At 57.9% G+C, this 27,863-nt stretch overlaps 1 protein-coding gene across 7 annotated transcripts in view; it reads left to right on the top strand.

Moving 5' to 3' along the window:
- The window catches only part of ZC3H7B (zinc finger CCCH-type containing 7B), a 69,528-nt gene extending 41,851 nt beyond the window's left edge, over positions 1-27,677 (top strand). For 4 of the 7 annotated variants that reach the window (XM_061418633.1, XM_061418634.1, XM_061418632.1 and 1 more), the window contains 18 exons: positions 2,048-2,128; positions 3,235-3,291; positions 6,185-6,227; positions 6,818-7,011; positions 7,424-7,745; positions 8,550-8,638; positions 9,432-9,531; positions 11,275-11,436; positions 13,455-13,660; positions 14,644-14,744; positions 15,779-15,960; positions 18,943-19,028; positions 23,930-24,066; positions 24,172-24,277; positions 24,409-24,517; positions 24,743-24,876; positions 25,004-25,167; positions 25,509-27,677. In XM_061418633.1, coding sequence (XP_061274617.1) covers positions 2,048-2,128; positions 3,235-3,291; positions 6,185-6,227; positions 6,818-7,011; positions 7,424-7,745; positions 8,550-8,638; positions 9,432-9,531; positions 11,275-11,436; positions 13,455-13,660; positions 14,644-14,744; positions 15,779-15,960; positions 18,943-19,028; positions 23,930-24,066; positions 24,172-24,277; positions 24,409-24,517; positions 24,743-24,876; positions 25,004-25,167; positions 25,509-25,755 — 2,520 coding nt within the window. In that variant the 3' untranslated portion in view covers positions 25,756-27,677. The remainder of the gene's footprint in view (positions 1-2,047; positions 2,129-3,234; positions 3,292-6,184; positions 6,228-6,817; positions 7,012-7,423; positions 7,746-8,549; positions 8,639-9,431; positions 9,532-11,274; positions 11,437-13,454; positions 13,661-14,643; positions 14,745-15,778; positions 15,961-18,942; positions 19,029-23,929; positions 24,067-24,171; positions 24,278-24,408; positions 24,518-24,742; positions 24,877-25,003; positions 25,168-25,508) is intronic. The other 3 variants (XM_061418635.1, XM_061418637.1, XM_061418638.1) reach the window with 3 other exon arrangements.
- Positions 27,678-27,863: the final 186 nt, after the last annotated feature.

Below are 27,863 nucleotides of genomic sequence, written 5' to 3' on the forward strand. Positions count from 1 at the left end.
AGGGTTGCAGTGAGCACCTAATGGGGGTGTCGTGTGTGTGGGATCCTGACGTCCAGGGTGTCATTAGGTGGGGAAGGTCAATGGGAAAATCCAGTCAAAGGTCTTGCTTGCCCCAGCTCACGCACAGCTGGGCACATGTCCCCTCCCCATTTATCCATCAACTTAACAAATATTTATGAAGCGCCCATGGAGTGTCCAGATCTGTGCCTTCCAGGGACCCACAGTCTGGAGGGAGACACGTGAAAACAGCCCTGAGGTCTAGGCCTGGCTGCACGGAGCCTGACATGATCCTGGCAAAGCCCCTCCTCTCCTCTCTGCAGATCAGCTCCATGTCTATAAAGTGCCCTTCCCACTTTGTCTCTGGAATCATGGGTGTGAAAGGGCTTGGAGAAGGGTAAATGCTGCCTAGGAAGGACTAAGAGAGCTCTCAGGAGTGGTCAGGATCCTGGAGGGCTCCCAGGAGGAGGCAGGGCTTGAGTGGGGCTGGAAGAAGCAAGAAAGATTTGAGTGGGCAGAGCAGAGATGAGGCTGGAGGCAGGATGATCAGGAATGTCAGTGCCAGAGAACTGGTCTGGGTTTGGGTTCTAATCTTGGGCCTGCTATCTATGAGCTCTGTGCCCTTGGACACAGGGCTTAGCCCCTCTGAGTCTTGGTTTGCACCCCTTTGAAGTGGGGGCGATGACATGAAGCGGGGGTGATGGTATACCATGCACCATAGGGCCGTGCTGAGGATGGAATCAGAAAGTCATACAGGGAAGTGGGCACAGTGGATGGACACAGTAAGAGTTCAGAACACTCACTGTTGTTATACTTTCTGTTTATTATTCTTGCTTCTCCAATTCAGTTTACTCTCTTTTGATCTAGTCCCCGACCTCCACCGAGTTCTTCAGCATCTGCAGCAGGTCCACATCTGGGTCCTGGGCCTGCCTTCTTATAGGAGGAGAGGGTGGCTCTCACCTCGCTGTACAGGCCAGGGAGCCAGACCTGTAAGGGCTCCCTGTGAGGGCTGGTAACTCCCCAGAGGGACGTACCCACATAAGGACTTCTGCCTTTGAGTCAGAGAATTCCCTCGTTTTCCCGGGCAAATGCTGACCAGGCCCTGCTCTGTGCTGGGTGTCAGGACCAGAGGTGACCCAGACCCTGGGCTCCAGGAGTTGTCAGTGAGGTGGGGAGGTGGATGAATGAACAGCGTCCCCAATGCCCATCTGAAGTCAGGACTGCAGTCGCCGTTGCTCTGTTCACTGACTGGTCTCCCCACTGAACTGGCGCCTCAGGGAGGCCTGGGCCCCACCTGCCCTGTGACTGCGATGTCCCTGGCCTCCAGCTTGTGCCTGGCACATAGGCGGTGGTACAGACATGGAGGGTGGAAGGGGTGCTGGGTGCCATTACTGAGCACAGCCGTGGGCCAGGCTCCTTCTAGACTTTACCCAGCCTTGTTCCTTGGCGCCTGTGCTCCATCTGCTCGTCCTCACCTGCAGAGAGCTCCAAGACACTGTTTGATAAAAGAAGCCCATTGTAGAACAAGCAACAGGTGTAATATAATCTCACTCATATACAAAAAGAAGGAGAAAATCCCCACAAAGCAAAACTAAACATCCTTTGTCATCCACGTGTGTGTGAGTCCCTAGCTGAGATCTGTAGGGACACAGAGCACCCTTGTTGGCTAAGCTCCCCCTATGTGAGTGGGAGTCTAGGGTGAGAGTCCAGGGAGTCCTTACTCCATCTCTGACATTTCTGCCTTCTGCAGTAACTGTTACTTGAATTGTGGAAACAAAAAGATAATATTGAAATGAAACCCCAAACATATTCCTTTCTACTCCCCATAATAAAGGGAACAGGAGAAGCACGGTTTCCTGGCCCCAGCCCCCCACGCATCGGCCGTGTGACCTGGGCAGCTAGCATCCCCTCCTAGGATCTCGCTTCCGTACCCATAACCTGGGGCAATGGGGACCCTGTCCCCCTTTGCTGGGCTGCGCAAGCGTTTGGAGCACAGCTTCGCAAGTCGGAGCAAACTCATCCCCCCTTACCCTGTGTCTTGCCTTCTCAGGATGAAAGTGTAACTCAGCTTGGTCAGGAGCTGGCTCAGAAGCTTGGGCTTCGAGTTCGGAAGGCATATAAGAGGCCCCAGGTAGGTGGGCCCTGGGCGCTGGGGCTTGGGTGGGGCTGGGGGGTGGGGAGACGTGTAGGGGGGGCCAGGGCCTTTGAGAGACACAGGTGAGGGGGGCTGGGGCCAGGCCAGGACAGAGGGGGTGACAGCAGGTAATCTTCCCTGTCTGTTGGCTGAAAGCCCTGGAACGGCTTTCAGAGCCTCTCGGAAGAGGAAAGAACAGCCAAAGCTCCCAGCTCACCCTAGACACCAGCTGTTAAAGCCTGCTCAGTCCCCTGTCCTGGCCGACCTTAACATCCCAGAGATGGCCTCAGTTGACACTGGTGTCCTTCAGCCTCCTGTTCTCAAATAACCCCCGTGTGGTGCATGTTTGAATTGTCGGTATCTGTTTGGCTCATTCACATCCACGTGTATTCATTTGGCTCCTACTTTGGGCCAGGAAGCCACATTCAGGAGAGGGTATGGCTCTAGAGTCTCTGCTGTGACCTGGAGCAAGTTAGTTCCTCTCTCTCCCCCTTCTTTTCCACATCTGGGATGTGGGGATAATCGTGTCCCCTCTCAGAGGGCTCAGTGAATTGCTGAAGCTGAAGTTCTAGTACTTTGGCCACCTGATGAGAAGTGCCAACTCCTTGGGAAAGACCCTGATGCTGGGAAAGACTGGGGGCAGGAGGAGAAGAGGGCGACAGAGGATGAGATGGTTGGATGGCGTCACCAACTCAGTGGACTCAAGTTTGAGCAAACTCCAGGAGACAGTGAAGGACAGGGAAGCCTGGTGTGCTGCGGTCCATGGGGTCACAAAGTGTCGGACACACTTAGCAAGTAAACAACAATAGAGGGCTCATGGGAGGATCACAGGGAGAGAGTGTTTGAGACTGTGCCGGGCACACACAGGAAGTGTGTGCCTAGAAGTCCTCTGCCCTGGTCGTGGTAGCAGGAAGAAAACATCCAAATGGAACTCACAGAGACAGGGTGGGCGACACCCTGCAAGCCTGGGGGCAGGAAGCTTGGGAGGGCACCGCAGACCCCACCCGCCTGGTTGGGGCTCCTTTGCAGCCCCAGCTGGTAGGAGCAGCTGAGCACCTTTGCAGAATCGCCATCTCTTCCTGTCTCTCTCCAATCTCTGGCAGGAATTGGAAACCTTTTCTCTGCTCAGCAACGGCACTGCGGCTGGTGTGGCAGATCAGGTAGGATGGGGCAGGACCCTGAGCCGATCCCCACCATCTGTACCACTGCCCCGCACCCCACCCCCTGCCCAGGACCAGCCTATCTTGGTTCATCCATCATGAGAGCTTTGGGTTTGTTCTCGGATATAAACAACCTCAAGCAGCAGAGCCAGAGGCAGCACACTGAAGGGTTGGGCTCAATCTGTCCCCATTCTCACCACTGCAGCCAGTCCCTGCCTGGAGAAGTGGGGTGATGACAGCTTGGGCCTGCACCAGGCTCTTGAGGGCAGCCCTGGGACCCAGAGCACCTCCCCGCTCCCAGGAGGGGCCTCCTGGGACCACAGGGGCGGAGTGGGGGTATGGAGTGTGGCTGCGGTGCTGGGAGTGGTCCCCACACATTAGAGTCAGGGTTAGGTCACTGCAGGGGGACCGTTGGGGGTACCCTCACTTGTGGACCCCGAGAAAGAAGCCAGTGGCAACAGGAAGAGTGGGAGTAGGACTGAGAGAGAAAGGCGGTTGAGATCGGACCACCAGGCCTTGTCTAGGGGGCGGGGCAGGGCCCTGCACACATCAGACCCCCCACCACCCACCACACAGGAACTGCTCAGGAGGACCTGGGGAGGGGGACGGGCTGTGAGAGCTGACCGTGGCTGGCGTCCCGCCTCCTTGTTGTACGTAGGGGGAAACTGAGCACAAGAGTGACGAGGGGACTTGGCCAGCGCCACACAGCAGGACAGCTCATTCACTCATTTACTCCAGACTCCCAGGGAACCCCTTCGTGGCTCTGGACTGCCGCTGGGCCAGAGCTGAGACAGGCGTGTCCTTGGCCTTGGGTGCCTGCAGGCTGCAGGGAGGCACACGTGGACCTGCCTGGGTAGCGTTCAGGATGGTTTGTAACCAGAATGGCTAGGTCGGCCGCATACCGGGTCTTCAGAAAAAATTTAAATTAAGGGAATGTCTTAGTCTGTTCTGGCCACTGTAACAGAATGCGGGGAATTTCCTGGTGGTCCACTGGCTAGGACTTGGCACTTATTGCTGGGGCCCCAGGTTCCATCCCTGGTCAGGGAACTAAGATCTTGGCCATGTGGTATGGCCAAAAAAAAAAAAAAAAAACAGTCATGTACTGGGTGACTTACAAATAAGAAATTTATTACTCACAGTTCTGGAGATTGGAGGGTCTCCTGCTGTCACTGGTGGCATGGCCTAAAGGAAATGACATCATGTCCTGGCCTTAGGTTCCCTCTGTAGAATGGAGATGACACTGGTGCCCAGGTCCCTGGGTGGGTGTGTGGCTGGCATAAGGGAGTGCAGTGCCCGAGGCAGGGCTGGGCCTGTCGGGTCTTTCCAGGGCAGTGTTGGGGAGCCCCTGCAGGTCCTTGGGGCCCATGAGGGGGTGTGTCTGCTCATCACAGCAGGCAGAGTGGCGCTGGGCAGGCACAGTGGCTGCTGAGAAGACAGTTGTTGAATAACTGAATGATCATGGCCAAAGGGGCACAGCAGATATGGGTGGGATGCTCAGCTCCACAAGGGCCAACCCTCGGTGTCCACTGAGTCTGTAGCCAAGGGGTGCCGTGCATGGCAGTGGGCACCCCAGCCCCTGGCAAGCCAGCCACCCATCCCTGCAACCTTATGGATCCCCCACTACATATTGGTCACAGGGATGGGAGTCTTTAAGAAGCCCAGGCAGAGAGGATTCCACGATGGAGAGGACCCTGCCTCCCTGTGCTAGCATGGTGCCATGTATGCGTACACATGTGCACACGTGCACACACACCCCCACATCCACCACACACTCCCACACCCACATACCACCCCCTACACACAGTGGCCTGCAGACACGTGGGACGGAAGGGCAGGAGGGGCCCAGCTGGATCCCCTGACCTTCCAGAGGTCCCACTGAGATGCTGCATGTGAGCCTGGCCACTGGGCTCCCCACCAGATTCTCCAGTGTGGAGGTGCCAGCCAGGCAGTCATTCCCTGCGTGCCTGGGAGCAGAGATGGCACGAGCTGTGCCCACAGGGCGCTCCCCGTGGTTTGGAGACAGCGAGGCCCCGGGGCACTCTTGGCAGCCTGGGGAGCCAGATGCAAGGAGGACTGTGAGATCCAGGACCAGACAGAGCCTGAGGCAGCCTTGGCCTCCTGCTCACCTTGGACTTCGCAGAGCAGCCAGGCTGCGGGATGCCGGCAGGTGGAGAGGAGGGAGCCGCTCACTTGAGTGCCTGGAGGCAGGTGGGGAAAGGCAGGCCACAGCCCAGTGCTGGGCACGAGCCAGGCGAGTCCACTCGGGTCAGGCGTGGAGGCCGGTGGACGAGAACGCCAGGTTCCCCAGGCCAACCTCCTGGTGGCCTGGGTTTAAAAGTTGATGTTTCACATTCGACTGACACATGTAGCACTCCCTGTGTGTCGGGCACTATTCTAAGCTCTGTACAAATGCCACGTGATCTCATCCTTTTAACAGCCCGGGGAGGAGGTGACTGTGCTGTCCTCATTTTACAGATGAGGAAGGGGGCCCAGAGAGGGTGGGGGACTTGGTCAGGCCCACAGCACAGGCTTGGGCCCAGCTTTTCCTCCAGTGGGAGGTCCGCAGGGGGCAGGGGAGTCCCACCTGGGCCAGTTGGGCCTGAGGCTATAACTGGGCGAGGGGACACTGGTCAATCAGGAGACTGGTGTTTTAGGCTTTGAGCTGTGACCTGTCCACGCCTGGCATGCACATGGAGGGCTCAGTAAAACACCCCCTTGTGACGGGCAAGGAACCAGCTCAGAGGTTGCGTCCCCTCCCTCTGAGGACACTCTGGTGAGAGGCAGACACAAAGCCCCTGACCAGCCGGCCTGGTGGTTAACACAAGCGGGCCACTCAGGGAGGGGCCCTCCCAGCCCGTGTCTGTCTGACCCGCCCCGTCCCCCTTCTCTACAGGGAACTTCCAATGGATTGGGCTCCATAGATGACATCGAAACAGGTAGTGTCCGTGATGCCAGACGACGGGGTGGAGATGCGCCCTGGGGAGAACTCAGCCCCCACCCCCCACGACCCCGGGAGGTCAGCCTGGTCAAGCCCCTGCAGATCCCTGGCCCTGCAGACAGGGCTCCTGGGGGCTCCCTGCCCTGGGGACTGCCTGAAGTACAAAAGAAAAGAGTGAGTGCAGGAAAACAGACTCCCCTGCAGGGCGAGTCTCCAGCCTGGGAGGTATGGGGTCACCTCAGTGGGACCCAGGTGGGGGTCCACCTTTCTCGAAGTCCTCCTCTTTCTTTGTCTTCCTCACTGGCTTCCAGGAGGGGTCACAGTTACAAAGTGTCCTTGAGAGGGGGTGTTGCATACCCCAGAGGTGGGCACTGACCTGGCCCATCTGGGAGATGCCACAAGACTGAAGTCCCCTCTGCCAGCGAAGCCTCCCCGTGGGGTCAGGCCACGGGGCAGGCAGGGCTCCAGGCTCCGGGGAGGCAGGGGAGGAGGGCAGATGGTAGCTGAGGAGCCCCGGGCCCCGGGCCAGCTCCCCCATTCCCACCAGATGGGACTCCCTGCAGCTACTGAGCCCACCCCCATCCACAGACTGCTACGTGGACCTGCGAGGCTCCCCGGCCCCCCTCCCCTCCACCCCCACGATGCCCCTCTTCCCTCACGTTCTGGACCTGCTGGCCCCCCTGGACAGCAGCAGCAGGGCCCTCCCTGGCACTGAGAGCCTGGATGACTTCTCCGATGGGGACGTCTTTGGTCCAGAGCTGGATACCCTCCTGGACTCGCTGGTGAGCATGGCTGTCCCCTCCTGTTCCCAGAACCCCTCTCCCCACTCCCCGCTGGGACCCCATCACATCCTCACATCCCAGGTGAGGGGGAGGGAAGGCCCGCATCCATGTCGCAGTGGGGAGACTGAGGCCTAGGGGAAGGCTGCTTGCGCTGGATGAAACAAGAAAAGTACAGATCACGCATCCAGGAGGGACTGAGGTCCGCCCTGTGGAACGGGCCTGGGCACTCGCATCTCGCTGGTGTTCTCCTCCAAGAGGGACTGAGGTCCGCCCTGCGGAACAGGCCTGGGCACTCGCATCTCGCTGGAGTTCTCCTCCAGGAGGGACTGAGGTCCGCCCTGTGGAACGGGCCTGGGCACTCGCATCTCGCTGGTGTTCTCCTCCAACTCCTCCCTTTGTTCCCATCTCGCAGTCTCTGGTGCAGGGAGGCCTGCCTGGCGGCGGTGTGCCCAGCGAGCTGCCCCAGCTGATCCCCGTGTTCCCCGGCGGGACCCCGCTGCTGCCCCCTGTGGTGGGGGGCTCCATCCCCGTGTCCAGCCCGCTGCCCCCTGCCTCCTTCGGCCTCGTCGTGGACCCCTCCAAGAAGCTGGCGGCCTCTGTGCTGGATGCCCTGGAGCCTCCGGGCTCAGGGCTAGACTCCCTGGACCTGCTGCCATATTCGGAGACCCGATTGGATGCCCTTGACAGCTTCGGGTCATCCCGTGGTTCCCTGGACAAGCCCAGCTCCTTCCTGGGTGAGGCCTTCCACCACCACCTGAAAGTTGGCAAAATGCCATCTGTCTCTAGTTTCTGGAGAGTGCAGCTGGGATGACAACTCCTTCCTGGTCTGGGGCCCCTGGCTTTGCGTCTCCTGTAATGCCCACCACAGCATGGGCCCAAGACCTCAGGGGCTGGGTGACTTGCTTAAGATCAACAGCAGGGCTGGTATATAGTCTGGTGCTCTCTGCCCAGCCTCCCAGGACCCTGGGATCGCCAGACTGGTGGGAGGATGATCCTGGGTCTAGGGGCAGAATGCAAGGCCATGGGTTCCTCCAGCACCACTCTGACCTAGGACCCTGCAAGGAAACAGACCTTCCTGGGCCTCTGTGGGACCAGTTTTCCGACAGACCTAGCCTAGAGTGCTCGCTGTTGATGGGAATTCCCAGGGGGCACAGATGGGCTTCACGGAGACTTCCTGGAGGAAGTGACAGCTAGCAGGATTGCCTGCCAGCCGACGGAGCGATGCTATGCAGGCCTGGTGTTGGAGGGTCTGGTGGATGAGCAGAGGTGTTGCCCACAGGGTGGGTGGGTTGGGGGGCCTTGAAGGCCTGAGGCTGGTCTTGGAGGACCGTGAGCCAAGCTGAGGAGCTCAGGCTTTCTCCCAGGGGCTATCAGGGCATAGAAGGTGTAAGCGCGGGGTGGATGTGCCTGAGCTGGGAGGCTTCTCTGTCCCCGGGCGATAGCTCACATAGGAGAGCATGTGTGGCCTGGATGGCTTCTCCAAGTTAGAAATACAGAAGAGAAATACAGAAACATAGAGGGCCCCTTACACCCTTCAGGACAGGTGACCCCTCTGTCTTCTCGCCCAGAGGACACCAACTCGCAGGACCATCGTCCCTCTAGCGGTACTCAGAAACCAGCCCCCTCGGTGAGTGACTCGGCCAGGATGGGTGCCCAGGTACCTCGTGCTCTCCGGGGGGTGGAGGCAAAGCCCTGTGGGCTCCAGAGTGGGGGTGAGCCCTCAGCGTGGGATGAGGTCCAGCAACTCAAGAGCAGGTGGGCCAGAGATGGTCTCTTCCTGGCCCTTCCACACCCTTCCTGGCCTGGTGGCGTGCTGGGAGCAAGCAGAGGGCTTGGCCCTCGCTTTTCTGACCGGAGAGGACATCGAGACTCAGAGGATTGAGTGATCTCTCCAGGGTCATTAACATCCCATATCTCAGGATTCAGCCAGCTTTGAGTTGAAGAGAGCATCTGTCCAGGACTCAAGTGACCTAGACTCTGGCCTCAGCCAAGACAGTAGCTGTGTGGCCCTGGGGAAGCCACCAAACCTCTCTGAGTTTTGCCTTCTTCCCATCTAATGAGGCTGTAGGGGCTTGGGAGAGAGGATGGGTTGCGGGGGCTGGTGGTGGGCTGTGCTTGGGCCCCAGTCAGGGCCACTCCTGTTCACTCCTTTTACGTTGGACTTTGACTCAAGGAAGGGTTCTAGGCCAAGGTCACTGTCACGCAGGCACCTTGACTAGGCTGAAGTAGCCCTGTTGGATTCTTGGATCATGTTACAAGGACCTCCCCGTCTGGGAGGCTGGGGGAAGGAGGAGGGTCCCAGGCTGTGGTTCAGCTCTTGAGTGGGATGGGGGGGATGTCACACTTCTGGTGCCCAGGCTGGCCCTGGTGGCTCCGGCCACTGTCCAGCGCCTAAAATGGCCAACCTCCTCCTGTTACAGCCAGAGCCTTCCATGCCCAACACCGCCTTGCTCATCAAGAACCCCTTGGCTGCCACCCACGAGTTTAAGCAGGCCTGTCAGCTGTGCTACCCTAAAACAGGTAAGGCCACACCTCCGTGCTCCACCCCTCTGCCCAGAGATAGCAGGGGTCTCAGGAGCGTAGAATCCCAGAATGCCAGAACCCCAGTGCACCGGTCAGAGAGAAGTCTGGGAAGACAGAAGCCCTGCTGGCTATTTAGAGCAGCCAGGGATGTCAGGGGAGAAGGCAATGGCACCCCACTCCAGTACTCTTGCCTGGAAAATCCCATGGGCGGAGGAGCCTGGTAGGCTGCAGTCCATGGGGTCGCTAAGAGTTGGACACAACTGAGTGACTTCACTTTCACTTTTCACTTTCATGCATTGGAGAAGGAGATGGAAACCCACTCCAGTGTTCTTGCCTGGAGAATCCCAGGGACGGGGGAGCCTGGTGGGCTGCCGTCTATGGGGTCACACAGAGCTGGACACGGCTGAAGTGACTTAGCAGCAGCAGCAGCAGCAGCAGGGATGTCGGGTGGGGCAGGGACTTTCAAAACTGCCAGAAAGGCTGGAGGGGTGGAAGCCAGGAGACACCATCGAGCCTGTAGGCTACTTCTTCACAAGCTGAGGCCCAGAAGTGGGGTATACTGCTCACACAGAGCTCAGGGGGCTGCTGGCCAGTATCACGGCTATCCCATAGCCCAGAGGCTGGTTCCTGGCTGTGGAAGGCAGGGTCTAGCTAGCTGCTGCAAACATATCTGCTGAGAAAGTGCAGCCTGCATCTCTGTCCACATTCACCTCTCCATCCAGCTCTCACTGGGTGAATTCAAACCTTGCCTAGAATCCAGAGGACAGAGGAGCCTGAGAAAGGTTATTTCCTGGGCTCCCCACCCCTGAACCCAAAGGAGACTGTAGGAGCAATTCCAGCTAGGTACCTGGTGTTGGTAAACAATTTTCAACACACCTAGAATTTCAGATTTCTAGACTCAACATCATTTCATCTGCCAGAATCCCACAGTCCTGATGTTTCAGAATAATATTCTCTGGGTATCTCAGGGTTACAAATCTTCCCAGCCTGAAATTCTCCATCTCAGAGGGGCTGGAGTTGACAGGACCTCAGAGGTCATCTATTGCTGTCGTCCACCCCCTCCCCATCACATGCATATCACGCCTGCCAGAGTCATCCTGCGAAGCCCATGGCCCTACAGGGCCAGGGGACAAAACGCCGTCTAGCTGGGTGTCTGTGCCCACGAGGAGGTTTTCTGCCTTGTACGGAGTGATCCGCAGTCCCCTGCTAGGGAAGCAGAGCCTTTGCCCACCAGTTGCTGGCCAGCCACGTCACGTAGGTCCCCATGAGGGACCTTGGTCCTTCTGGTCTCTTTGGGGAGACTCACCCCACTCTATTGTTGGGAGAGAGGAGTCCCTTGGTCAGAAGATTCAGGAGGACCAGGGGAAAGAAGAAAAGGAGCAGGGGAGGGAGGCTAAGGAAAGCTGGCCATGCCTCCATGGGCAGGAAAAGGAGGAGATGGAGCCTGCTCTCTGCCGGCCTCTGTCTTCATCATTTGTTCCAAGCAGACACTGACATGGTCAGGCTCTCTGACTGGAGAGTCAGGGCGGTGGTGGAAAGGGGGTGGATGCTGAGAAGGGGCTCCTCAGAGGGGATCTCCGGCCAGCCCCAACACCCTGTCCGCAGGGAGCACAGGCAAGGAACTGGCGGGAGGCCCGGAGGAAGGAGGTGGGCTTCTAGGCAGCAGTGGGGTGGCCAGTCCCCCGTCCCCCTTCAGTTCTGCCTCCGGAACCGCAGTCCCGGACCTCCCTTCCCCCACAGGCCCCCGGGCAGGCGACTACACCTACCGCGAGGGCCTGGAGCACAAGTGCAAGAGGGACATGCTGCTCGGCCGGCTCCGGAGCGCTGAGGACCAGACGTGGAAGCGGATCCGGCCCCGGCCCACCAAGACCAGCTTCGTGGGCTCCTACTACCTGTGCAAAGGTGGGTGGGCCGCCGCAGGAGCGGGCGGCACGGCCAAGGGCCCAGCTGCCCACAGCTGGCCGCGGCTCTGCGCCTCACCGCAGGCAGACAGGCAGACAGACAGGTGGTCTGGAGAGGATGGAGTCAACGTAAGAACAAACAACCCCGGCCCTGACCAGCTCTGCAGACAGACAAGAGCCTCTGGGTGTTACACTCGAGCTGGGGCCTCAGCAGCTCCTGGGTGGGAGGATCAGAGAGTTCTGATACGCTGCTGGGCCCCAAAGGGCTATGGGAAGGATGTGGAGAGAACCTATGTAAAGCACTGGAGACTGGACCATAGTAAGGGCTTGATAGACACTAGCTTTTAAAAACTCATGTGTTGTCATCATCCTCCCTTCTGGCTCACATCGGGTTGACATGTTGTGGATATTCGGCAGGTACCTCATTTGCTTTCTTCTTCTTCTTCCCAACCAAGCATCTGGGTGCCATCTGGGTGCAAGACCTGAACAGTCTTGATAGCGTTCAGAGCTTTAGAGTGTCACCCTTTTGTTGCCACCGTCACACATCCTCATGACAACTCTGAGTGAGGAAACTGAGGCTTTGGGAGCCTGCCCCAGACTCCGCCTTTGTCCCCCAACCCAGCCCGTGGCAGTAGCCCACCCAGGCTTTCTGGATCAGCTTGTTGTCTTCCCGGCTGGTTCTAAGAGCTAGCTTTATTTTTTTTAATATTTACTTACTTACTTTTGGCTGTGTCAGGTCTTGGTTGCGAGATCTTCCTTTGCAGTATGTGGGCTTTTCTCTCGAGTTGTAGCACACGGGTTCAGTTGCTCCACCACATGTGGGATCTTAAGTTCCCTGACCAGGGATTGAACCTGTGCCTCCTGCATTGAAAGGTGGATTCTTAACCACTGGACCACCAGGGAAGTCCCTCAGCTGGATCTTAAAGACTTGTCATTTCTGAGCCTGAAGGTCTCCGGTCGTGCCCAGCCAGTGTGGATGAAATCCCGATTCCATGAGGCCTACAAGTCCCCCGTCGGCCCTGAGCAGTCACCACATACACTGAACCCTGACTCTTGTACACGTTGTGCCCTGGGAGCCTGATCATCCTCTGCTCCTCCTTGAAGCAGTGCCCAGATCTTGGGAGCCCCCCCAGGGCTCCCCGATGGACTCAGAGTTGGTCACAGTGCAGAGCCCACTGTCTGTGGGGTCACTTGGCCACCGGCCTGCTCATCCCTGTGTGCCAGCAAGCCTGGCCAGGGGCCAGGGGCGACTTAGAGTGTAAGGGAGGGGGATGAAGAAAGAAAAGCAGTTCCCACTGCCAGGAAATGGCTGGTCTCCAGGTTATAAACCTGCTGCCTTCCCAGCTCCCTGGCCCCCAGGAGTTTATTTATTATTATTCTATTTACTATCATTACTTTTTATTTTATATATTATTTCACTTAATTCTTACAACAACCGTGTTCTCATTTCACGGACAGCTGAGGCTCAGGAATAACAGGGAATCCCCAGGCCACATCTGCCAGACCCCAAGGCCCATGCTTTCCATCACCAGGAGTATTTTCCTAGTGACTAATAATAATATAATAATAAAACCTCCCATGTTTATTTAGAGGCTTATATATGTCTGGGCTTCCCTGATGGCTCAGATGGTAAAGAATCTGCCCGCAATGCAAGAGACCCTGATCCCTGGGGTGGGAAGATCCCTTGAAGGAAGGGCATGACAACCCACGCCAGTATTCTTGCCTGGAGAATTCCATGGACAGAGGAGCCTGGTGGGCTACAGTCCATGGGGTTGCAAACAGTCGGACACAACTGATCGATTAACACTTTCACTTTCTATATGTCTACAAAGCCCATTTGTGCCTGCCATCTTGCCTGGCCCATACACAGCAGCTCTGTGTAGGGGAGGAGCAGGGATGACCGCATACTCTCCCAAGCCCCGATGGGTGGCTGCCTGTCCGTCCAGCCGCGGCAGTGGCCGCGAGGGTGCTGCGGTGCCGTCCGCCTGGCGGACCGTGTGTCCTGTTGCCTCTTTGCAGACATGATTAACAAGCAGGACTGTAAGTACGGGGATAACTGCACCTTCGCCTACCATCAGGAGGAGATCGACGTGTGGACGGAGGAGCGGAAGGGCACCCTTAACCGCGACCTGCTCTTTGACCCGCTGGGGGGCGTCAAGCGCGGCAGCCTCACCATCGCCAAGCTCCTCAAGGAGCACCAGGGCATCTTCACTTTCCTCTGTGAGGTACCAGCCCCTCCCCAGTCCATGCACAGACCGGGGTGGGCTCCATGGTGGGCGATGAGCCCGGGGACCCAAGGGTTTTGGAGGCCTGTCCTTCCAATGAGTAGGTTCCTGGGACTGTCATAAAGTTAGGCCCATAGGACCCTATGGCACTAGAGCCCAGATCCTATCCAGTCCCCTCATTTTGCGGAGGTGGAAACTGAGGCCACAAAGAGAAGGAACCACACCTGGCTCTTGACTTCCGGCCACCAGAGGCCAGACTCAGGTGCCCTAGGAACTCATGCTAAGCTCCCCGTGCTTCCTCGTTCAGCTGTGCTGGTTTAATGCCCATGGTACCTTCCGGCCCACTTCCCTGCCTATGTCCAGGCCAGGCCCTCTCCCCGGGGTGCCCTCCCTATGTTTCTGCGTCTTGGACCCTCTGAGTCTCAAGGGTGATGCCAGCAGCCCCACCAAGCTGTTCATTTCCTCCCCAGAGCTGTCACAGGAGACCAGCCTCCCCACCAGGCATCACGTGATACGGGCAGGGACAGGCTCCATCTCTGGGAAGTGAGGGCACTGGGTCTGGGTTGCCGGCACGGTTTGGTGCTGCTCGGCCAGCCCCCATCCCTCACACAGCCAACCCTTCCCTCTGACTTAGAGCAGGTGGGCCTCCCGCTCCCTTCAGGGGACCACAGTCTGCAGCCTAGGGGTTGCATAGACTTCACAAAGCACCTGCAGTTCTGTTAGATCCTTCTTCGGTTTCACAGTGGATCCGTGGGACAGAGCAGGTGTGGTTTTCCCCTGGGTTACAGCTGAGGAAACGAAGGCTCAGAGATAAGGAGTAACCCCTGCCCCAGCCATTTGGAGTGGTGGGATCAGAGAGGTGGGGGCCACAGACCCTGGGGTTCCCTTCCTCATCCCCCTGACTCAGGGCAGGGCTTGCAGGGACCCAGTCTGTCCCTCTGGGGTGGCCATGCTGGGTCCCAGCCCACCCCCTCCCTGGGCAGATCTGCTTTGACAGTAAACCCCGGATCATCAGCAAAGGCACCAAGGACTCTCCGTCTGTCTGCTCCAACCTGGCTGCCAAGCACAGCTTCTACAACAACAAGTGAGTGAGGCCCACAGCCAGACCCATGGCCTGGATCAGGGAGGGAGCAGGTGGAGAGGCCCCCTGGGGCAGCTTAGATGCCTGGGGAGCAGTTGTGGCCATAGGGTGGGCCTAGGGTGTCAAGGCAAGGGGCAGGATTTGAGACTCAGATCCAGCATCCACCTGGAAAGGACAGAACCACATGTACTGAGCATCTACTATAGTCCAAGCATTTTCTTAATAATCAAATCCCAGGGACGGGGGAGCCTGGTGGGCTGCCGTCTATGGGGTCACACAGGGTCGGACACGACTGAAGTGACTTAGCAGCAGCAGCAGCAGTCATTAAAGTCCTCCTGTGTGGAGGAGTGAGTGTCTCTGATACATGGTTGACAAAGCCGAGGCTCAGAAGCTGCTTACTCAGACAGCAAGTGAGGGCCACATCCCTGACTCCCATCCAGCGCCCTCCACGGTCCTGACACAGGCACTGGACAGAGAGTGTGAGAGGCTGTGGGGTCCAGCACCCACCTATGGTCCCTCTGACTCCTCTTGGCCGTGCCCCAGCCTGAGTTGATGGAATCAGAGTTGGGTCCAAACCCCAGCTCAGACCCTGGTCTGTTTTATATCCTCTGACCTCTGTGACCCTTGGTTTCCTCTTCTATAATGTGGATGTTAATCCCCATCTCCCAGGGTTACTGGGAAGGTAGTTAAAATTCCCAGCCTGGAGGAGATGCTCAGGCGTCATCCCTCCGGGTGCAAGACCAACTCTAGGGTATCAAGCTGGGGAACCCAAGGGAGATGCCCTTTCTGGGGGTCTGGTGCAGCTCCTTCCTAAGCCGTCTCCAGGGTGAGGCTGGGAGAAGGGCACACCGCTGGGATTCGCGGCAGACCTGCCTGAGCATAGGACCCCCGCCCCTTCCCTCCTGTGCCAGTGGTGAATAGGGGGAGGCAGCCGGGTAGGAGACCTTCATCAAGTGTCTGGCACAGATACCTGGGAGAGGGCCTCGGCCAGGGATGGGGGGCTGCAGACTGCATCATGCCCCGCCCCCCCCCACCAGGTGCCTGGTGCACATCGTCCGCTCCACCTCCCTCAAGTACTCCAAGGTTCGCCAGTTCCAGGAGCACTTCCAGTTCGACGTGTGCCGCCATGAGGTGCGATACGGCTGCCTGCGCGAGGACAGCTGCCACTTCGCCCACAGCTTCATCGAGCTCAAGGTCTGGCTCCTGCAGCAGTACTCAGGTGAGGGCTCAGGTGGGGGCTCAGGTGAGGGCTCAGGTGGGGACTCAGGTGGGGACTCAGATGAGGATTTACATGAGGGCTCAGGTGAGGATTTAGGCGAGTACTCAGGTGGGGGCTCAGGTGAGGGCTCAGGTGGGGATTTAGGTGAGGGCTCAGGTGAGTATTCAGGTGGGGGCTCAGGTGAGGGTTGAGGTGGGGGCTCAAGTGAGGATTCAGGTGGGGGCTCAGGCGACGATTCAGGTGGGGGCTCAGGTGAGGATTTAGGTGAGGGCTCAGATGAGTACTCAGGTGGGGGCTCAGGTGAGGCCTCAGGTGAGTACTCAGGTGGGGGCTCAGGTGAGGCCTCAGGTGAGTGCTTAGGTGGGGGCTCAGGTGAGGATTTAGGTGGGGGCTCAGATGAGTGCTCAGGTGGGGGCTCAGGTGAGTACTCAGGTGGAGGCTCAGGTGGGGATTTAGGTGGGGGCTCAGGTGAGGGTTGAGGTGGGGGCTCAGGTGAGTACTCAGGTGGGGGCTCAGGTGAGGGCTCAGGTGGGGATTTAGGTGAGTGCTCAGGTGGGGGCTCAGGTGAGGATTTAAGTGAAGGCTCAGGTAAGTACTCAGGTGGGGACTCAGGTGAGGATTGAGGTGGGGGCTCAGGTGAGGGTTGAGGTGGGGGCTCAGGTGAGGACTCAGGTGGGGGCTCAGGTGAGGGTGAGAGGACTGCAGGGTTCAGAGGAGGGCAGTGATGTTGTGATGGGGGCTGCAGAGAAACCAGTACTTCCTGGACATCCTAGGACTCAAAGGCTCTACATTAGGGGGCTTCCAGGCCCAGAAGACCCTGGGTTTATCCCTGTGTGGGCACTGCTAGGGGAGCCAGTGCAGAGGAGCCAGGAGGCAGAGCTCCATGGGCCATCTGGGTGGTCTGGTCACCAGCGGCCCCTCACTGAGCCCCACTGCTCCTCTGTGAGGCAGTGATGTCAGCTCCGCCTCAGCGATGAGGAGGTTAAAAGCCATTCACTTGCTCTCTGGCTCACCTGATGGGATTCCTTGAGCACCTACTCCATCAGGGTCCTGAGTGAGCATGTGGAGGCCCTTGGCCTCAGGGCCCTGGGATGTACATGACAGCAAGGCAAACAGTCGGATGGGGAGGTAAGGGACCCTCCATCCCTGTGCTCCAGGAGGCACACTGTCCCCTGCTGCCTGTCATTGTTCACTTAACAGCATTTTTGTTCTGTGTGCAGCATAAAATAACGGTGCATCTAACAAGCCTTGTCTTCTGAGAGTTGGTGGAGTAGGGTGATAGAATTTCAGATGTACATCAGTAACATGAGGAAAGGAAAGCAGAGCAGGAAGACGGAGAGGGACGCGGGATGGGGCATTTGGGATTAGGAAGTCTGGGAGGGCTTCTTGGAGTAGGTGGCATTTGAGCAAGGAAGGGCAGAGAGAGCGTTCCAGGCAGAGGGATCGGCAAGGCTGGCAGCCAAGGAGCAAGCTTGATACAGAAGGAAGGATGTCTGTGAGGGCAGAGCAGCTTCATGCTGGGGGGAGGGGCAGTGTCAGAGATGAGGCCTAAGAGGTGAAAAAGTCTCGAGATCATAACAGAAATAGAAATAGTTGCATGCATGTGTGCATGCTAAGTCACTTCAGTCATGTCTGACTGTGACCCTATGGACTGTAGCCCGCCAGGCTCCTCTGTCCGTGGGATTCTCCCAGGCATGAATATTGGAGTGGGTTGTCATGCCTTCCTCCTGGGGATCTTCCCCGACAGGGATTAAACACCAGTCTCTTATGTCTCCTGCGTTGGCAGGCAGGTTCTTTACCACCAGCGCCAGCTGAGATTGTTCTAAATACAATGTGCAGGGTTCGGGGGTCGGGGGTTGAGCGGGTAGAGTTGTATGACCTGATCAGTGTTTTTAAGAATTCGCTCTAGCTACTGGGTGGAGAACAGAGGGGCCAAGGGCAGATGGAGGGGGGCCCAGGGGTGTGGCTCAGGCCCTGGTGGCAGCAGTGGAGGTTGTAGAAGTGATCGGATTCTGGGTGTTTTGATGGTGGAGCCAGCGGGAGCTGATGAACCAGACATGATGTAAGAGACAGAGAAAGGGCATCAGGTTGACTCCAGTGGGGACTCTGTGGGCTGAGACGGGGAGGAGCAGGTCAGGGGATCACATCTAGGCTTGTGTGGGATGTGGGGCGGTCTGAGCTGCCTGTTGGACTTCAGGTGGAAAGGTCAAGCAGGCAAGCCAGATGTGGGGGTCTGGAAGGTCCCAGGAGAGCTCTGGGCTGGAGATGCATCCATCAGCAAGAAGGTGGGTGCCAAGCAGATGCCTGGCCGAGTAAGGCCCTACTAGTGAGCCGCCGTGGGGGAGCGATATCCACAGGGCCAGACTGCAAATGAAGTGGGTCTGCAGAAGGAACTAGAAGACCAGAGCCAGGTTGGGAGGAGGGCAGGCCTCATGGAAGAGGCTGTGAGCTGCCCCTCGGAGGTGCGCTCAGTGTCCACAGTCAGATTGGGAGGGTCTGGGCCACCAGGCTTGGGTATCTGTCCTTTACCAATTGGCAGTGAAGTCCTGGCCCCTCGGTAAGCGGGGCAGCCGGGCTGGGCCAGACATGAAGCCCTAAGAACCTGTGGGCTAGAGGCCACCGAGCAGGGGTCAGACTTGAGGTCCCCCCTGAGGGAGGCAGGGGACAGGGGAGGGACAGAGACACTGGCGTGGATACAGGGAGGCCCCTGTCATCCTGCAGAGCCCACATCTTGCTCCTGCATCTTATTCTCTGTGGGACCTGGAATAAGGCCTGGAATCAGGCCTCTGTCTCCAGCGGCAGATGAACCAACGGGCCTAGAGAACGTGCAGGGTATCCCTGCTCCCCTAGTCTTTCCCTGGCCTAACTGGGAAGTGGGGCTCCTCCCTGGGCCTGGGGTGGCACCAACACCTCTTGGACCCCCCGCCTTTCTCCTCACTGAGCTCCAGGGATGCCATGTCTTTCCCCCCTCTCCCTTCCCAGGCATGACCCACGAAGACATCGTCCAGGAATCCAAGAAATACTGGCAGCAGATGGAGGCTCACACAGGGAAGGCCAGCAGCAGCTTGGTAAGACCCTGGGCTGGCATAGGGGGTGGGGTCAGCCCCCACGAGGGGCATCCCCCGTTCCCCATCCCTTTGGTTTATCTTTATGTAATGGAGAGTCCAACTCTTTGTAATCTCATGGACTGTAGCCCCCCAGGCTCCTCTGTCCATGGGATTCTCCAGGCAAGAATACTGGAGTAGGTTGCCATTCTCTTCTCCAGGGGATCTTCCTGACCAAGGGATCAAACCCGGGTTTTCTGCATTGCAGGCAGATTCTTTACCATCTGAGCCACCAGGGAAGCCCCCACCTCTTTACCTAGTCGTCATTTATTTAACAGAAAATTTTAAGAACACAAAGAATTTGTGTATAGCTTTTTCTAGAGTCCCCTGATGTTAACATTTTACAACTGTCCACACTCACTTTGTGCTGTGTGTGTGTGTGCATACACACATATACATTTATTTATAGAAACACACTTTTCTGAACCATTAGAGAGTAAGATGGAGACATGATGCCCCGTTACCCCAAAATACTTCAGTGTAAAAATAAGGACACTCTCTTCCATAATAACCACAGTACAGTTACCAACATCACCAAATTCACGCTGGGGTGATTATCCGGATTGTGCTGTACTGTACGCGCGTGCTTAGTTGCTCAGTCGTGTCCGACTCATCGTGACCCCCTGGACCGTAGCCCGCCAGGCTCCTCTGTCCGTGGGATGCTCCAGCAAGAATACTGGAGTGGCTTGCTGTTTCCTCCTCCAGTGATGTACTATTATTCAAATTTTTGTGACTCCTCCCCAGATCCCAGCAACACATTGTATTCCTTTATTGTCTTTTGTGTGTGTGTGTGTCTTTGATTGCCTTTAATCTAGAGCAGTTCCTCAGTCTTTGTGTTTCATGACATTGACTTTTTTTTAATATTTATTCTTTATCTATTTGGCTATGCTGGGACTTAGTTGTGGCACCTGGGGCTTTAGTTATGGCTTTAGTTATAGCTTTAGGATCTTTAGTTATGGCTTTAGTTACAGCTTTAGGATCTTTAGTTACGGCTTTAGTTATAGCTTTAGAATCTTCAGTTACAGCTTTAGGATCTAGTTCCCTGACCAGGGATCCAGGGCCCCTGCATTGGGAGCACAGGGTTTTTAGCCACTGGACCCCCAAGGAAGTCCTGACATTGACATTTTTGAAGAACCAGATGCTTTGTAAAAGGCCTGTCAGTTTGGGATTGTCTGATTGGAGACATGTCACTTCCATTTGTCCCTTCCCCGGTAACTTGATTAAAGGTGCCTCCACTGGAAAGCTTTCTCTGTTGTGAAGTTGATCTCTCCTCCTTTGTAATGAATGACTGTCTTCCTGGAGGGCCTCTGAGACTCTGTAAATGTCCTGGTGTCCCTCAGCCTTTGCCCCCACTGCTCATATCACTTCCTATCCCTCTGGATCCTCACCCGGGTCCCCTGCCGTGAGCTGGCGCGTGGTGGTGTTTTCGGGAGGGGAGACTGAGGCTCAGGACACGCTAGAGACTTGCCCGGGGCACTCGAGCAGAGCAGCAGAGGTGGTCTTGGGTTCTCTGACGGCTCGTCTAGAGTCCACTCTGCTCCCGCCCCAGCCGCTCCATCCCCATCAGCCTGAGGGCACCTCATTCATAAACCGCGGATCAGAATCCTGCCTGCCATCTCCAGGGCCAGTGTGAGGCTCACAGGAGCTGACCATGTCCCTGCTCCATGCAGGGACCCCATCACCCCTGAAGCTCACACTCTCCCCAAGCGGCAGGGGTCATTGTAACTCTATCTGATAGAGGGGAGAGAGGGGTGGTCTTAGGGCCCAGGAGACAGTCACGTGGGGGATGACTCCCACCATGCCCCGCCCACCCACTGGTCACCTAGGGAGGACCCTGGGCCTCAGGCCCCTCTTAAGGCCGGCCTGGGTATGGCTTGGAGCCAGGGAGCAGGCAGGCTGGCCAGTGGGGTACGCCTGGGCCAGGCTGGCTGACCTCGGCCTTCAGTCTCCTGGCCTACCTGCTCCTTCCTGGTCCTTTTTCTTTCTCTCTTCTCTTCCTAGTGGTTCTTGTCCTCCGCCCCTCTCCCACTCAGTCCTCTTCCCCACCTGCCATGCAGTTTATTTTTGCTCCTGGCCAGGAGCCCGGCTGGGAAGCAATGCAGGACTCAAGCTGGACCTGCAACGTTGTCTGCTAGAGAGAGAACACCAAGTCTGCACCACCACCATTCCTCTGATCCCCCTGCATCCTGCCCCCCCGAGATGCCACTCTCGGGCCTGGCTCAGGAACAGGCCTTCTGTGCCAGACCTGGCTGTGCCCTGGGCATGAGGTGTCTCGCTTGCCATCAGAGGGTGGGGCCAATGGCAGCTTGAGGTCAAGGACAGGATGCCAGGGTAGAAGCTGCTCGGGCCTGGTGCTCCTGGTGCAGCTGTGCCACTGTACAGGGGAGCGGGAGCACCTGCCTCACATCAGATCTCTGTCCTTAGGCCACTTACCCACGGCAGGGTTAGTGACCGCTCTGAGCCTCTGCTTCCACTCAGTCCAGTGGGAATGACCCCTACCCCCAGGTCTGCTGCAAGAAGATGCTGAGTCTGCAGTTCTGAAAAGGAAACTGTGGGCCAGCGTGGCTGTTCCTTAGAGCAGTGGCTAAGCCATGGGACTCCTTGGACTCCACTTACCTCACCTGTGAAATGGGCCCTCTCACACTTCTGTGAGGAATCAATGGGACGTCTCAAAATCACTGGTGACACATAAACTTCCTGCCAGCTTTAGCCAGGCTGCGGGATCTGAACCACCTCTTGTTGACTGATTCATCTAGTTATGAGGGCCAGGCCCGATGGAGAGCAGGGCCTAGAGGGTGGGGATAGGGGCCTGCCAGGTAGCTTTAGCCAGGTTACAAAGGCGGGATTTTACCTTGCTGTTGGGATGTGTGTTAACCTGGGGCTGAGCCAGGCTGCATGTCTCCCAGCAAGAGGGTCATTCAACACCCAGGAGGGACTTTCCTGGCAACCTAGCATTTAAGACTCTGTGCTTCTGACATAGGAGACACGGGTTCAATCCCTGGTCAGAGAACTAGTCTCCCAAATGCTGGGTGGCACGGCCAAAAAAAAAAAATCCAACAAAGTGAGAGCCCCCTCCTGCTCAAGGGAGGCCCTGGTCTAGGCAGTGCCGGGGACAGAGGATCCTCCCGTGGCAGGAGAGGAAGAGGAGAGGGCTGCCTGGAGGGGTGACCCCACATCTGAGGCCCCAGGGAGCTTGGGGAGGTCTAGCTGGCAGGAGGGCCAGCAGGGTGGCCAGCACAGCTGGGCGAGGGGTTGCAAGCGGTAGGAGACAAGGCTGGTGGGCACCCCTTCCATCTCTCGCCCAGCCCCCGACCCTGCCCCAGGCAGGAGTGCGGAAGAGCAGGCCCTCTGCCTGCAAAGGAAAGGCTGAGACAGAGAATGGGAAGGAACATGTTGGGGCTTCAGAGAGGCTGGGACTTCCCTAGTGCTCCAGTGGCTAAGACTCCATGCTCCCAATTCAGGGGGTCCCGGGTTCAATCCCTGCTTAGGGAACTTGATCCCATATGCTGTAACTAAAAGATCTTGCAGGCCATAACAAAGATTGATGATCTGCATGCCGCAACTGAGACCTGACGCAAACAAATAAAAATAAATATTAAAAAAAGAGTCCAGGGCTGCTCAGAAGACTGTCCCACTGATAGGCTGGCAGGCTCCTCCAGCCCCACCCTCTAGGACCTGCTCTCCACCAGGCCTGGCCCTCATAACTAGATGAGGCAGTCAGCGTGAGGTGGTTTAGGTACTATGGCAGCCCACAGGATGGCCAGCTGCTACCTAGGAGGACTTCAGGGAAGGCTTCCTGAAGGAGGTGGTACTTAAGCTGAATTTCAGAAGTTTCCAGAACAAGCCTGATAGAAAGGGGCATTCCAGGCATGTGCAAAAGCAGGGAGCTGAGAGGTCACAAGCCATGCCCAGGGATACTCCAGAAGCTCCACAGAGCAGGCCCGTGGGGACTAGCCAGATAAGGTGACAAGTACTCTCCTTCAGGAGACCAGAGCCCTGTCCCAGGCCTGGCCCCCATGCTGAGAGGCCGTGGGGCCCGGAGTTAGGGGGTCGGTTCAGTCCAGTCACTCAGTCATGTTTTACTCTCGGCGACCCCATGGACTGCAGCACGCCAGGCCTCCCGGTCCATCACCAACTCCCGGAGTTTGCTCAAACTCACGTCCATCGTGTCAGTGATGCCATCCAGCCATCTCATCCTCTGTCGTCCCCTTTTCCTCCTGCCCTCAATCTTTCCCAGCATCAGGGTCTTCTCCATGAGTCAGCTCTTCACATCAGGTGACCAAAGTATTGGAGCTTCAGTTCAGCATCAGTTCTTCCAACGAATATTCAGGACTGATTTCCTTTAGGATTGATTGGTTTGATCTCCTTGCAGTCCAAGGGACTCTCAAGAGTCTTGTCCAACACAGTTCAAAAGCATCAATTCTCCGGCGCTCAGCTTTCCTTACAGTCCAACTCTCACACCATACATGACTACTGGAAAAACCATAGCTTTGAATAGATGGACCTTTGTCGGCACAGTAATGTCCCTGCTTTTTAATATGCCATCGAGGTTGGTCACAGCTTTTCTTTCAAGGAGCAAGGGTCTTTTAATTTCATGGCTGCAGTCACCATCTGCAGTGATTTTGGAGCCCCAAAAATAAATCTGTCACTGTTTCCATTGTCCCCATCTATTTGCCATGAAGTGATGGGACTGGATGCCATGATCTTAGTTTTTTGAATGTTTTAAGCAAGCTTTTTCACTCTGCTCTTTCACTTCCCACCAGTAACTGGGAATGGAACTACTGACTCCAAGGCTCCAGGCAGCTTGTGTGTCAGACCCCAGGGCCTCAGCCTGGTCCTGTGGCTTCACCAGCCCCTCTCGCCAGCAGGGTGCCCCACGGACCCACGGGCCTAGCACCTTTGACCTACAGATGAAGTTTGTGTGTGGCCAGTGCTGGAGGAATGGGCAGGTGGTGGAGCCCGACAAGGACCTCAAGTACTGCAGCGCCAAGGCGCGGCACTGGTGAGCCAGGCGCCAGGCAGGGGCATGGGCAGTGGGGGGGGCAAGCGCCATGGGTGAGAAAGCCAGGCTCCCTGAGGAGGTCACACAGCCCTCTGCGTCCTGCAGCTGGACCAAGGAGCGGCGGGTCCTCCTGGTGATGTCCAAGGCCAAGAGGAAGTGGGTATCGGTGCGGCCGCTGCCGTCCATTCGCAACTTCCCACAGCAATACGATGTGAGTGCCAGGGCGGGGTGCAGGGTGGCATCAGGGCTTCAGATACGGGGCCCAGGAGGGCTTGCCCGCTCGCTGGGGCCATGACACTGTCCAGCAGGACTCAGCAGACTCTCCCTACGCCCCCACTGCAGCTCTGCATCCACGCACAGAACGGCCGCAAGTGCCAGTACGTGGGGAACTGCTCCTTCGCACACAGCCCGGAGGAGAGGGACATGTGGACGTTCATGAAGGAGAACAAGAGTGAGTGGGCAGGGTGGGGCAGAACTGACCCCGACAGCCCCACTTGGCAGGCCCCAGGGCACCCGCTGAACCTCACTTTGCTGCCAGGGCCCTGCCCTGGGCCGTGCCCTCTCTGGGTCTCCAGTGGACCAGGCAGCCCCGAAGCTGGGGTCCCGCAGGGGTCGTGGGACAGAGTGGAAGGAGGATCCGTGCTCACCAGGCCCTCCATCCCCTCTTGCCCACCAGTCCTGGACATGCAGCAGACCTATGATATGTGGCTGAAGAAACACAACCCTGGGAAGCCAGGGGAAGGGACGCCTGTCGGTTCACGGGAAGGGGAGAAGCAGATCCAGATGCCCACGGACTACGCCGACATCATGGTAACGCCCACCCGCAGGCTGGTCCCAGCTTGACCTGGCAGGGCCGAGGGGAGGGCCTCAGTCTCCCGGGGGAAGCGATCTGGGCAGAGGGGCGGGGAGTGGGCACCCATGGTGGCCGTGTCCCCAGATGGGGTACCACTGCTGGCTCTGTGGCAAGAATAGCAACAGCAAGAAGCAATGGCAGCAGCACATCCAGTCTGAGAAGCATAAGGAGAAGGTGTTCACGTCTGACAGCGATGCCAGCGGCTGGGCCTACCGCTTCCCCATGGGCGAGTTCCGGCTCTGTGACAGGTGCCCCCTGGGGAGGGCCGGGCCGGGGGGCCGGAGTGGCAGGGCCTGGAGGGCTGTGGGGTGGCTGGCTCTGGTTCTGCTTGGCTGGGAGGTGGCAGGCGGGGGTGGCGTGTCCAGAAACAGTCACTCCTGGCATGAGGACCATGGGGGCATTGGAGGTGGGGACTGCTCCTCCATGTGTGAGATCCTCGGGGAAGGCTGGGCCAGGCCTGCTGTCCTGGGGCTGATGCTGCTGGGGAGAGGCTTGTCGTTGCGGGGAATGGGGATTTCCAGCCCCAGGCCGGGCAGCCTGTGGAGGCCAGGGCACAGGGCTTGGGCAGTGAGCCTCCTGCTGCCCACAGGCTCCAGAAGGGCAAGGCCTGCCCGGACGGTGACAAGTGCCGCTGCGCTCACGGGCAGGAGGAGCTCAACGAGTGGCTGGACCGGCGTGAGGTTCTGAAGCAGAAGCTGGCCAAGGCCCGCAAGGACATGCTCCTGTGCCCGCGGGACGACGACTTCGGCAAATACAACTTCCTGCTACAGGAGGATGGGAACGCCCCTGGTGCCGCCCTGGAGGCCCCTGCCACTGCCGCCGGCACCGGGGACTAGGCCAGCTCTCGGCCACAAGTGAAGTCCTAGGATCAGGGGCCGGGGGTGGAAACAGAGCGCTGTTGGGAGGACTGGGGCCAGCCAGGGCTGGGGGCAGGGGGCATTGGGCAGCCCCCCACCCCGGGGCCCCATCCATCCTCTCTGCCCCCACCCCACCACCGCCCCCGTGCATACCCAGGTGCACGAGCTGCAGCCTGCCCCCTTACCCCTTGGTCCCAGGGTTCTTATCCTACCGAAGCCCTGGGCAGTGCCTCCCCTCCCCGACCCCAGCTCTCCTGGTTGTGGAGGGAGGGGTCTGGCTGACCCCTCCAGCTTCAGCCTACAGCTTTAACTTCTGTCTGCTCCTCAAGGGGGCCCAATGCTCAGGGCTGGGGAGCCTGGGGTCCCCCACTTGAATCTGCAGCAGGAGGGTCCTTCTCCCTGCCCCACTCCCACCCCACCCTCCCCGCCCCTGGGGGCAGATCAGGACACAACAAGGGCAGGAGGCCCCCAACTAGCTTTAAAACACAGCCCCAGGACAGGACTGGAGACACTGCACAGGTCACTTAACCCTCTGGGGCCTCAGTTTCCCCTCTGGTTGGAAGAATGGGAGCTGCTGGACTTCATGGTCTCTGCAGCCTGACTGGGGAGCCTGGCTCTCTGCTGAGGCCATCTGCCCAGCCCTTCTTGTCTGTGGGCCACCGAATGTAGATAGTAGATCATCGGAGCCTTCAGAGATAACACACCCCCAACCCCCATTTTGCAGATAGAAAAACTGAGGCCTAGGAGAGGGGAGTGATCTGCCCAGCATCCCCAGCACACGGCATGGCTCAGCTGGGACGCACATGTGGTCACAAGACTCAGGGCCAGTTACCAGCCGGAGCCTCCAGGCTCTCGGCAGGGATGTGACAGTCTCTGTATCAGCAGCTGGGATCCCAGGCAGCCCCACCCAGGGGTGGGTCATGGCCACACCCTGTAGAGGGACAGTTCCCTCTGAGGATGGTCGGAAGGAGTGTAGCAGTGAAGGTCACTTCCCTATGGTCTGCTCCAGAGAGGAGGTTACCTGGCAGGGCGCTTGTGGGCTCAGGTTCTGCACAAGGTCCTGGGGGGAGGGGACTGGGAGGGTGGGCAGTCATGGGACGTGGGGAGAAGGGAGACTTGATCGTGGGCACCATGGGCTGCTCCAGGATCGGACACAGCCCCTCTTTCTTAGGGACTCAGCAGAGTCCTTCCACCTTCTCCCCTCAACCCAGACATACAGTTAGGACCATCCATCCCAGCCCCTCCCTGATCCCGGCCCTACCAGCTGCCTGGGATCCCAGCTGACCCCCAACTCCCACCCGCCCCCCCCCACCCAACCAAGCCTTCTCCCATCCCTCCTGTCTCATGTGTCTGCGTGCACCCCCTCCTCTCCATCCCACCCGCTGTGGGCAGACCCAGCCTCCCCCGGTTCCCTAGACATTCCAGAACGCCCCACACCATTGGCACAAGAGGTGGGGTCCCCCGGAAGGAGCTGAGGACCAAGGCTGGAGTCAGTGGTGAGGGGTGGGGGGTGAGACAGAGAGAATGGAATACCCTTTATTTCCCCTCAAACAAGAATTTCGAGTGTGCGATGATATGATGACGGGCACCCTGGGCCACAGAGAACCCTGTTCTCGCTGCCGCTGCCCGACCTCTTCCTGATAATTGTGGCATGCATCTTTCCTTTCCCCGCCCCTCCCCCCGGCAGGCCAGCACTGAGGGGTCTGGGTGCTGGTGGCGTGGCTGGAGGGGGAGGAGAGACCCGAGGTGGGGGCCGTGGCCGTGAATGTTGATGACACTTGTTTTCCCTGATCTGTGCCGTTGCAGTCTGTCGTCACCAGCCTTGTTTTTAGTGTGTATATATGTCGCCCCCGTGATGCATATATACACAGGTATTAAATATATCGCTCTATATAATATTATATATGTGTGTGGTATCCAAGGAATCACTTCTAATGATAAAGAATGAGGGCTAAAGATAAAGCATTTGGCCAGAAAATGCAGCCATCCTGGCATAACAAGGATTTTTCGGGGTCAGCAAGCCTTTTACAAGGATTGAGGGACTGAAGCAGGGTGGGGAGAGCAGGTAATTTGGGCAGCAGGGGCAG

The sequence above is a fragment of the Bos javanicus genome, chromosome 5 (assembly GCF_032452875.1).
Source record: "Bos javanicus breed banteng chromosome 5, ARS-OSU_banteng_1.0, whole genome shotgun sequence".
Taxonomy (NCBI): Eukaryota; Metazoa; Chordata; class Mammalia; order Artiodactyla; family Bovidae; genus Bos; species Bos javanicus.